Raw genomic sequence first — 12,839 nt, forward strand, 5'->3', positions numbered from 1 at the left:
TTAATACTTCCCAGCTTACCACATTGCCAGGCACATATAACTTTTAAAACATCTGTTTAATGGCATTGAATTGTACTAAAATGCATTAATATAGTGTCTTTCTAGCATTACACACACACACTGTAATTTTTAGAGCAGATTTAAGTTCACAGCAAAATTGAGTGGAAAGTACAGAGTTCCCACATTACCCACAAGACTCCCCCCACTATCAATATCCAGCACCACAGTGGTGCATTTGTTGTAATCCATGAACCTATATTGACACATCCTGATCACCCAACGTCTATAGTTTACATTTAGAGTTCACTCCTAGTGTTGTACCATCTATGGGTTTCAATGGATGTATGATGACATGTATCCACCATTATAGTATCATACAGATGAGTTTCACTGCCCTAAAAATCTTCTGTGTTCCACTTTATTTATTTCTCCCACTCCCAAAACTCCTGGCAACTCCTTATCTTTTTACTGTCTCCAAAATGTTGCCTTTTCCGAAATTTCAATAGTTGAAACCACACAGTATATAGCCTTTTAAGAGTGGCTTCTTTCACTTAGTAATATGCATTTAAGGTTCCTACATGTCTTTTCATGACAAAATACTTTAAAAAATGCATTCATTTATTCAATGTGCCTTTATTGAGTTTTCTTAATGCTACCAGCACCATGCTAGTTGCTGGTGATACAAAAATTAAAGCTACAGCACACCCTAAACAAGTAGTTCCAGTAAAACACCTTTTGAAGAGGCAAAGGAGATTTATTTATTTAATAAGCTTTATTTTTCACAACAGCTTTAGGGTTACAAAGAAGTTAACAGATAACAGGATACATTTTTTTTGAAGAGTTGAGCAGAAAGTACAGAGAACTCTCATATAGCCCCTTTGCCTCTCCCAGTTTCCCATTTTGTTAATGTCTTGACTTAGTGTGGCACATTTATTACAATTAATGAAACACTGTACATTATTATTAAAGTCCATAGTTTACAGTAGAGTTCATTCTTTGTGTTATACAGTTCTATGGATTTTGACAAATGTAAAATATCATGTATCCACCATTACTGTATCATACAGAATAGTTTCACTGTCCTAAATATCCCAGAGCTTTGTCTATTCATCTCTCCCTTTCTCCTCAAAAACTCTTGGTAACCAATGATCTTTTTACTGTCTTTATAGTTTTGCCTTTTCCAAAATGTCATACGTTTGGAATCCTACAGTATGTAGCCTTTTCGGACTGACTTCTTTCACTTAGTATATGCATTTAAGGTTTTTCCATGTAGTTCTGTGGCTTGATGGTTAATTTCTTTTTATCAATGAATAATATTTTATTGTCTGGATGTACCACAATTGTTTACCCATTTACCTATTGATTGACATATTGGTTATTTCCAAGTTTTGGCAATTATGAATGAAGCTGCTATAAACACTTGTGTGCAAGTTTTTGTGTAGATATAAAAAGTATGATTAATGCATCATACTGTAAGACAATGTTTAGCTTTTTAAGTAACTGCCAAAATATCTTTCAAAGTGGCTGTACCATTTTGCATTCCCACCAGCAATGGATGAGAATTTCTATTGCTTCACATCCTTGCCAAAATTTGATGTTGTCGGTAATACTGGGTCTCAGTCATTCTAATAGGTGTGTAGTGTATGTCATTGTCTAAATTAAAAATTCCCTAATGACATATGACATTGAGCATATATTCAGATGCTAATTTGTTATCTGTATATCTTCTTTCATTAGGTGTCTGTTCAGAACTTTTGCCCATTTTTAAATTGGGTTGTTAGTTTTTTTATGGTTGAGTTTTAAGAGTATTTTGTGAATTCCATATAGAAGTTTCTTAATCAGTATATGTTTTGCATATATTTTCTCCCATTTTATGGCTTATCTATTTATTCTTTTAACTGTTTTTCACAAAACGTATGTTTATAATTTTAATAAAGTCCAACTTATCAATTGTTTTTTTCATGGACTATATTTTTGTCGTTGTGTCTAAAATTTTATCAGCAAACACACAAATGAGGAAGAGAAAGAACACAAATATTACCAGTACAGAAAACAGAAAACCACCAAACCACAATATAAAAAAGCAAGAGATGAAGGAAGGAAGGAAGGTAGGAAAGAAGGAAGGTAGGAAGGAAGGAAGGAAGGATATACAAAACAACCAGAAAGTAATTACAAGATGACAGGAATAAGTCCTTACATATTAATAATAACCTTGAATGTAAACAAATTAAATCTCCCACTTCAAAGATATAGATTGGCTGAATGAATTTTAAAAGTAACCTAAATATATTCTGCCTAAAAGAAACTCATTTCACCTGTAGAGACACATATAGACTAAAAGTAAAGGGATGGAAAAAATATTCCATGGAAAAGGAAATGAACAGTAAGCAAAAGTAGCTATACGTATATCAGATAAAACAGACTTTAAGTCAAAAACAGTAAAAAGAGACAAAGAAGGTCATTATATAATGATAAAGTGATCAATTTGGTAAGGGATATAGCAATAGCAAACATTTGTGCACCTAACACCGGAGCACCCAGATATATGAAGCAACTATTTTTAGATCTAAAAGGAGAGATAGACATCAATAAAATAATATTTGGGGACTTCAACACTCCATTCTCAGAAATAAATAAATTATCTAGACAGAAAACAACAAAGAAACATTAGATTTAAACTGCACCTTAGACCTAGTGGATCTAATAGACAATTGCAGAATGTTTCATCCAGCAGCTGCAGAATATACATTCTTCTCATCAGCACATCAACATTCTCAAGAATAGACCATATATTAGGACACAAAACGAGTCTCAACAAATTTTTTAAAATTGAAATCATATCAAGTATCTTCTCAGACCACAATGAACTAAAACTAGAAATCAATAACAAGAGGAGCTTTGAAATCTGTAGGAATACATGGAAATTAATCAACATGCCCCTGCACAACGACTGAGTCAAATGAAGAAATTAATTAATAAATAAAAACAGTCTAGAAAGAAATGAAAATTGAAACAAAACATACCAAAACCTATGGGATACAGCAAAAGCATTACTTGTTTATAGGTATAAATTTGTATTAAATACAGTTAAAAGTTTGTGCTTAATCAAAAAGTAGAAAGATTTGAAACAAACCACCTAACAATGCACCTCAGGGAACTGGAAAAGCAAGAACAAGCCAAACCCCAAATTAGTAGAAAGAAAGAGTAGAGATCAGAGTAGAACTAAACAAAATAGACACTCAAAAAGTACAAAGGATCAACAAAATGAAAAGTTATTTTGAAAAAATAAACAAATTTGATAAACCACTAGCTAGACTAACCAAGAATAAAAGAAAGAATACCCAAATAAAATTAGAAATGAAAAAGGAGACATTACAACTGATACCACAGAAATACAAAAGATTATCAGAAACTACTATGAACAACTATGCACTAACAAACTGGAAAACCTAGGGGAAATGGATAAACTCATGGATAAATATAACCTACCATGATTGAATAAAAAAGAAAGAGAACCTGAACAGACCAATAGCAAGTAAGGAGATTGAATCAGCAATGTCTCCCAACAAAGAAAACAGTATAAAGACTTCTTAAAAAAAACAAAAGGAGAAGTACCATATGATCCAGCAATCCCACTACTGGGTATTTATCTAAAGAAAATGAAATTAGTATCTCAAAGGCATACCTGAACCCCCATGTTTATTGAAGCACTATTGACAATAGCAATAATATGGAATCAACCTAAGTGTCCATCAATGGGTGAATGGATAAAGAAAATGTAGTATATTTGCACAGTGGAATCCTATTCTGCCATAAAAAGAATGAAATTATGTCATTTGCAGCAACATGGATGGAACTCAAAGTCATTATGTTAAGTGAAATAAGCCCTATACTCACTCATATGTAGGAAGTAAAAAAAAATTGATTTCATGAAGGTAGAGATTAGAATGATGATTACCAGAGCCTGGGAAGGATGTGAGTGTGGGGCTGGGGGGAGGAAGAGAGGTTGGTTAATGGAAACAAACATATAGTTAGATAGAAGGAATAAGTTCTGATGTTCAATAGTAGAGAAGGGTGACTATAGTTAACAACAATGAATTATATGTTTCAAAATAGCTGAAAGTAAGGACTTGAAATATTCTCAACACACTGAAATGATAAATGCTGAAGGTGATGGATATCCTAAATACCCTCAGTTGATTATTACACATTCTGTATATGTAACAAAATATTAAATGTACACCATAAACTAAAAATATTATGTATTAATAGAAAATAAAGTGATTATTGATATAGCTGGTTAAACATCTACTATATTTATAACAGATTTTTTATTCATTGCTCTTATTGTTTCCTTTTTTATTTTCCATGCTTTTTCTGCCTTCTCTGGTTTTAATTGAGCATTTTATATTATTCTATTTTTTCTTCTCTCTTAGCATGTTATACGGTTTGCTTCTTTGTACTCACCAAATCTCATGTGGAATTGTAATCCCCATTGTTGGAGGTGGGGCTGGTGGGAGGTGATTGGATCATGGAAGTGGTCCTTCATGAATGGCTTAGCACCATCCCCTTGGTGCTGTTCTCATGATAGTGAGTGAGTTATTGTGAGATCTGGTTGTTTAAAGTGTGTAGTGTGCACCTCCCCACCCTTCTCTTCCTCCTACTCCTGCTATGTGACGATGCCTTGCTCTGCGTTTGCCGTTCCCTGTGAGTAAAAGCTGCCTGAGGGCTCCCCAGAAGCAGATGCTTCGTACAGCCTGTGGCACTGTGAGCCAATAAAACTTTTCTTATTAATTACCCAGTCTCCGATATTTCTTTATAACAATGTGAGAATGAACTCAAACAGCGTATCAATTATATTTTCAAATTTTTAATTGTATCTCTAGAGTTTGCAAAATACATTTCTAACTAATCTAAGTCCACTTCCAACTAACACTATACCATCTCACAAGTAGTGCTGGTGCATGATAATGGAGTATTTCCAATTCCGCCATTTTGTAACATTTCTGTCATTAATTTGCCTATTTATAAGCTGTAATCACCAAATACATGATTGCTATTATTTTGAACAAACTGTTGCGTGTTAGATACGGAATAAGAATAATAAAATATTTTATTTTATTTTGATTTATCCCTGCTCTAACACTATTCTTTATGTGGATCCGAATTTCTGCTATATATCACTTTCATTTTCTCTGAAAATCTTTTAACAGTTTTTCCAACACAGGTTGACTGGTGACAAATTCCCTGTTTTAGTTTGTCTGAGAAAGTCTTTATTTATCCATCACTTTTGAAGGATAATTTAACTGAATATCACGTTCTAGGTTTGTAATTGTTTTATTTCGACACTTTAAATATTTCACCCCACTCTCTTCTTGCGCGCATGATTTTTACAGAGAAGTCTGATCAATTTCCTATTCTTGTTTATCTATAGGTGTGGTGGGTATTTCTTTTTACTCCTCTGGCTTCTTTCAAGATTTTCTTTGTCTTTAATTTTATGCAGTTAGAAAATGATATGCCTAGGTGTAGGTTTTTTGGTATTTATTCTGCTTTGTGTTCTTTGAGCTTCCTTGATTTGTAGTTTGGTGTCTGTTAATAATTTTAGAAAATTTTCCAAGCATATTAATTAAATATTTCTACTGTTCCTTTCTTCTCTTTCTGGTATTTATTATATGCATATTACTTCTTTTGTAATTGTTCCTAAATTCTTGGACATTTTTTACATTATTTTTTGTCCTTTTTTCTCTTTGAATTTCAGTTTAGGAGGTTTCTATTGACATATCTTCAAATGCATTGATTCTTTCTTTGGCTGTCAACATATTTTGATTTCTAGAGTTTCCTTTTGATTTTTTTCTTAGAGTTTCCATCTCTGGTTACCTTACTAATTTGTTGATATATGTTGTCCACTTTTTTCATTGGAGCCCTTAATATATTAATCATAGTTATCTTATATTTCTAGTTTGGTAATTTCAAAATGTCTGCCATATCTGAGTCTGGTTCTGAATGTTTGCTTTGTCTCTTCAAACTGTGGGGATTTTTTGTTTTGTTTTGCTTTGCTTTGCTTTTTAATAAGCCTTGTTACTTTTTTGTTGAAAGCCAGATATGATGTATTGGGTAAAAGTAACTGCAGTAAATAGGCCTTTAAAGTGAGATTTTATGTTTATCTGACTAAAAGTTAGACTGTGTTTACTCTTTGATATAGCTATAGGTGTCAGAGGCTGAAATTGCCTCTAGTGTTTTTGTTCTTGTCTCCACTGTTTTGTTTGAATTTTCCTCGAGATTACTTCTTAAATAGGGCCTGAGCTTTGTAGGTTTTTTTTTTTTCAAATAAAATCCCTTATTATTATACAGGAGCCTGATTGATGTTGTGGAACATATTTCAAAATTCTATGATGTCACTGCCTTTAGTGAGCTTGTGCCCCTGGTATGTTACCTTCATAAGTGTTTCTTAGCTTCCCCCATCCCTTTAGGTGAGAGTAAAGCTAGAGTAGTCATTTCCCTTCTCCCAGGTGGGCTAGGCTTTGGTAAAACCTAAGTAGTTTAGGTCATGATAAAGTGGTTTCCCTTGAGAGCAAGCTTTAAAAAAAAGAAAAGAAAAGAAACATGATCTTGCTCTGTCACCCAGGCTGTTGTACAGTGGCACAATCATAGCTCACTGCAAACTCTAACTCCAAGGTTCGAGTGATTCTCCCACCTCAGCCTCACTGGGAATACAGGTGCACACCATCAAGCCTGGCTAATTTTTTAAAAATTATTTGTAGATATGGGTTCTTGCTATGTTTCCCAGGCTGGTCTTGAGCTCCTGGCCTCAAATGATCCTCTAGCCTTGGCCTCCCAAGGCCTAGAATTACAGGCATGAACCACTACACTCAGTCAACAAGCATTTTTAAAAAGAGGACAAAGTGCTCTGGGTTCATTTTAAAATGGTTACTTTTCCCTTTCCCCCTGCCAGAAGCATAAGGGAACCTTTTTCCAATCTTCACAGTAAGAACTTAGTAGCGCTTATGTAGGCAAAACTCACAAAATTGTGGGGTCCCCCTAAATATAGGTCTCATGGTGTTTTTAACTCTCAAGATCGTAGTGGATCTCCAGGAATTTATCTATTACAAGTGTTTGTGCTGGTACTGGCTTTGCTCCTGGGGAATCTCATTCCAGTATACTGTGATTCTCTGTATTTGCCTTTCTCTCAACTTTCTGGGGCAGAAGTTTGCCCTGTGACTTGTTATTTGAGGGATTTAAGAAAAGTTGGTAATTTTCAGTTTGTTCACTTATTTCTTTTTGTGAGAATGCGAGGGACAATTTCCAAACTATTTAGAGTATTAATTTGTACTAATAGTACCAATTTAAATAAAATTTTGGAATATAGTGATGTCTGTCACCTGAACTGGTTACTTTTTGTTGTACCAGTGTTCACTGCTACTATAACTTGCCTTTAATGTTAATATTTAGACCCCTCTGGTTACCACCCCTCCCTCACTTGCCATGGATGCATGCGTATGTACAAACTCATCAAATTGTATACATTAAATAAGTGAGTTTTTTGTATAACTATTGTTTCAATAATCAATTTAAAATGTATGTGGTTCTTACCCTCCCACATAATATCAATACTTGGAATGAGATACTTCTAAGGTCATGTGAAATATATCCCAGGATTCCCTCCCTTATAACCTCTACTCTGAAACCAGTCTCTTTAATACCTCTCTTTCACACATTCTGCAAAAACCTACTCTTGTCTTCTATTCTGGAAAACCTTCCCTTCTTTTCATTTAGTGAGAATTTTCTTAAGCATTTTTTGGATAACTTAGTCAACAGTAGTCTATCCACTGTATGACATACTGTTGTAAGCATGAGTGTACCACCCTGCTTTGCCTTATTCTTTCTATAATTTTCTGCAACTATGTACATCGTGTCTCCTCATTTAAATTTTAAAGTTTAATGGAAGAAGGGACCACATCTTTTAATGTTTCTATTTCTTGTATGCCAAATATATAGCCCAGAGCCAGGCACTTATTAAATTTTGGAAAAGAATCATTTATGGATTGTTATATTCTTCACAGAATTAGAAAAAACTATTTAAAAATATATATGGAATCAAAAAAGAGGCCAAATAGCCAAGGCAATCCTAAGCAAAAAGAACAAAGCCTGAGACATCACATTACCTGACTTCAAACTATACTACAAGAATATAGTAGCCAAAATAGCATGGTACCAGTACAAAAACAGACACATAGACCAATGGAACATAATAAGCAATGCCACCAATCAACAACCATCTGATCTTTGACAAAGTTGACAAAAACAAGCAATGAGGAAAGGACTCCCTATTACATAAATGGTGCTGGGATTATTGGGTAGCCATACACGGAAGATTGAAACTGGACTCCTTACACCATATACAAAGATCAACTCAAGATGAATTAAATACTTAAGTGTAAAACCAAAAACCATAAAAATCCTGAAAGACAACCTAGGAAATAGCATTATGGACATAGAATCTGGCAAGGATTTCATGATAAAGATGCCAAAAGCAATTGCAACAAAAACAAAATTCGAAAAATGGGACTAATTCAACAAAGGAGCTTCTGCACAGAAAAAAAAAACTATCAACAGAGTAAACACACAACATACAGAGTGGGAGAAAATATTTGCAAACTATATATCTGACAAAGGACTAATATCCAGAATCCACAGAACTTAAAAAAATTAAAAACAAAAAAAAACTCCACAAAAGGCCAGGCGTGGTGGCTCACGCTTGTAATCCCAGCACTTTGGGAGGCCGAGGCGGGCGGATCACGAGGTCAGGAGATCGAGACCACGGTGAAACCCCATCTCTACTAAAAATACAAAAAAATTAGCCGGGCGTAGTGGCGGGCGCCTGTAGTCCCAGCTACTCGGAGAGGCTGAGGCAGGAGAATGGCATGAACCCGGGAGGTGGAGCTTGCAGTAAGCCGAGATTGCGCCACTGCACTCCAGCCTGGGCGACAGAGCGAGACTCCGTCTCAAAAAAAAAAAAAAAAACTCCATAAAAAAGTGGGCAAAGAACATGAACAGACACTTTTCCAAAGAAGACATACATACAGCCAAACAAGCATATGTAAAAATGCTCAACATCACTAAGCATTAGAGAAATGATAATCAAAACCACAACAAGATACCATCTCACACCATTCAGAATGGTTATTATTAAAAAGTCAAAAAATAGCAGATGTTGGTGAGGTTGCAGAGAAAGGAGAGTGCTTGTACACTGCTGGTGGGAATGTAAATTAGTTCAGTCATTGTGGAAAGCAGTTTGGCAATTTCTCAAACAACTTAAAAGAGAATTATCGTTCAACTCAGCAATCTCATTATTGGATTATTGGGTATATACCCAAGGGAATATAAATTGTTCTACCATAAAGATGCACACATGGCTATGTTCACCACAGCAATATTCACAATAGCAAAGACATGGAATCAACTTAAATGCCCATCAGTGGTAGACTGGATAAAGAAAATGTGCTACATATACACCATGGAATAGTACACAGTGATAAAAAAGAATGAGATCATGTTCTTTGCAGCAACATGGATGGAGCTGGAAGCCATTATCCTAAGTGAACTAACACAGGAACAGAAAACCAAATACCACATGTTCTCACTTATAAGTGGGAGCTAAATATTGAGTACATTTGAACACAAAGAAGGAAACAACAGACACCAGGGCCTACTTGAGAGTCTTGGAGGGTGGCAGGAGGGTACTATGCTTATTACCTAGGTAATAAAATAATCTGTACACCAAACCCCTGTGACAGGCAGTTTATAAAACAAACCTGCACATGTACCCCTGAACCTAAAATTAAAATTAAAAATAATATATTTGCTAGAAAATTATGACTGCTCTGTTGAGTGATTTGTAGTCATAAACACCATTTTGATCTTTAATTCCAAAAAACGAAAGTCAGTCACCTAGGTTTTTCAGGAGCTGATAATTAAGATACCTCATATATATTAATAGATGAACCAAGGATCATTTTTCAAATCCTCTCTCCAGATTCTTTCTGCAGCCTGTGAAGAGCTGTTTTTGGAAACTGCATTAGAAGAAGGAAAGGCTTGGTTGGGAAGAACAGGATCAGCTTTCCACCCTGTGCCTGGCAGAGGCTATGGCTGCCCTCCATGTGAAGCTTCAAATTAAACTGAAGTTGTGGTGCCTACGCAGCTTCTGAAACTACAGGGGGTTCTTCCACAGCAGGTTACACAGAGCTAAAATAATTGAGTGTGGTGTTATTTACCAACATCAGGGAGAAAAACAGAGAGCAAAAGTCAATATAAACCATGAAAGTAGTAAATTCCCAATTTTGTCTTGGTTAGGTACATGTCGGGAGAGAAGAGAAAAAGAGAAACTACAACTTTAGTCAGGAAAAATAAAAACAATTTATAGAAAAACTAACCATAAGATGTGGTCTCCCAAATGCAGTTAAGAAAATTCTTATACTTGTCTGGTTCTGCGATGGTACATAAATGTAAAGGGCTTGAGATTTTAGTATGAGAGACTCAAATTTTAGAAACTCCATTCCACCAGCCCAACTTTAAGCCCTTCCTGCTCTCAAATGGGAAGCAGAAGAGGTTAAGCCAAGCCAATCTTAAATGTCAGTAAATGTAAATACAAATATTTTTGGAGTAGCTAAAATACAATCTACCTTCAGATAATGAAATGTTTGTGTTTAATAACATACCTTTGCGTGTGCATAGTGCTATTTACTTTTCAAATCACTTTAACCCATTTTACCCTTACAACAAAGTTGAAGTACGTATGGTAGTTATTTTACAGTTTCAAGATGAGTTAAATTAAGGCACCATTGAGTTAATGATTTTGTAAAGACCAAGCCTGAGCTTATAATTGGGAGGCGGGTACTTAGAGCCCAGTTTTTTTCTGAGCAGTCATGTTTCCAATTTTATGCTGAGTGCCAGTAAGTCATAGGGACATTCCCTGCATTTATAACCAGGTGTCCAAAAAGAAGATGAGAATTACTTCTGCTTCTCCAATTTTCCATCTAAAATATTTCATGATTGAAAAATATATGTATTTAAGAACCTACTCCAGAACTAAACTGCAGGGTTGTCACCATGTAGACTCATGATTCGCTCCTTCTTTGGCCAAAGGAAAGAGAAAGAAAAGAAAAGTTGACAGGGTACCCACTTTCATCTCACCCAGAAGGTAGCTGGTCGTTGTTGAGAGTATAACTCTCCAAAGAAACAAGAGGCGGACTCTTCAGGAAATAACCCTAGCAATTCAGCCCCTCTGCAAAGAACATCTGTTCCTGGCCATACAAGATCCTTTGCAGCTTTAAAAAAAAGCAAGGCTAGGAGAAAATGTTGCAGAGGGCTTCTCCTGTGAGGGCAGAAAGCAGAGGGACAGATGGGGAGCAGTGTCTGGAGAAATCAGGGTCATGGGCGTGTTAGCATTATTGGGGGATTAGGGCTCAGAGCACATTACTGCATTGGACAAAAGCCAGGAGAAGAGCAGAGAGTAGGCTTCTCACTAATGTATGGAGATAGAAGGCCACTAAAAATCTTCAGTTTACTTCTCATAAGGCAACTATATTCAAGGCCCCCTTCTTTACACCTTTACCTCACTACTGTCAAAACTCTAACTTCTACCACAAAACCTATACTCCTACAGATTTTTTCCCTTAATGCCATGATGCAAAAATCCAATTAGTTTCCATGATCTTAGTTTAGAGCATGGAACTCAGTGTTTCCTCCTTTTCACCATACAAGCCATGTTGACTTTATTTATCAAAGCCTAGTGGCATGTTACTATGTCTTTTTGCCAAGTGAATTATTCACTTCTTTTCTTTTCCATCTTATCTTCATGTCAAGAGCCACTTTTTGTGTTTTCTTGTAGAAGGTCCCACCCACACATACACCCAGCCAGGATTCTCCACGCCCATCATCAGAGACCTGTGTGAGCTGTGTGACCATCTGTAGTCTTTGCATGGCTGCTTTCTGCCCAAATCAAGCCAATTCAGCCAAGAATACTGTCTTTATTTCAGGCTTCTCAAAGAGCATCTTGGAGAAAAAGAAGTTGAGTTGGCACTCATCTTTGACTCAGTCGTGGAAGCTGACCTGGCGAATTATACCTGCCATGTTGAAAACCGAAATGGACGGAAACATGCCAGTGTTCTGCTGCGTAAAAAGGGTATTTATTTTTATAACTATAACTATGGTTTGCTTAGCTATCAACAACTATTGAAGTTAGAGATATTTCCTGGCGTTATTTTATCATGTAGTGTAAACCTTTATTAACCATTTTGTCTTTTTAAGGAAAGATATTTCTCTTGCTCTGCATATTAGCATAAAATACCTATGATCTTCAATACCATTAGGAAGTGGATAAATGAAATGAAGTATTGTCATATGTTAAATCCAGTGATATAAAGTGTACCTTAGTTATAAGTGTTGCATACAATTTGATATATATTTGACATTCAATATTTTCTCCATATTTTGCCTTCTTATATCTTATATTGCTTAAATGAAATGCAAGAGATTTTATTATTGGATGAGAAACACAGTTGCTTTTTTATTCCCTAACTAAAAAATTAAAAAATTAATAATCCCATATAATATTCTTACAATTGTTATCATAAAAATTATAAACCATATTTTATGATATGACCTGGTATTAAGAGGTCTTTATCAGGTGCATATATTTCTAAATATTTTGGCATCCCTTTCTCAAGTTGGTTCCAGATGGGGTGGAAATTGTATATAATGAACAAAGAAAAGAAACTCTAAATTTACATATAAAGGAGATAAAAAAACAGATATACGAACAACAAACAATCTCAGCAGCT

At 35.2% G+C, this 12,839-nt stretch overlaps 1 protein-coding gene across 1 annotated transcript in view; it reads left to right on the forward strand.

The window, feature by feature from the left end:
• IL1RAPL2 (interleukin 1 receptor accessory protein like 2) overlaps positions 1-12,839 on the forward strand; it is a 599,554-nt gene that overhangs the window by 558,493 nt on the left and 28,222 nt on the right. The window contains exon 6 of the mRNA XM_055267708.2: positions 12,036-12,181. Coding sequence (XP_055123683.2) covers positions 12,036-12,181 — 146 coding nt within the window. The remainder of the gene's footprint in view (positions 1-12,035; positions 12,182-12,839) is intronic.

This window comes from Symphalangus syndactylus, chromosome X (assembly GCF_028878055.3).
Source record: "Symphalangus syndactylus isolate Jambi chromosome X, NHGRI_mSymSyn1-v2.1_pri, whole genome shotgun sequence".
NCBI classification, from domain to species: Eukaryota; Metazoa; Chordata; class Mammalia; order Primates; family Hylobatidae; genus Symphalangus; species Symphalangus syndactylus.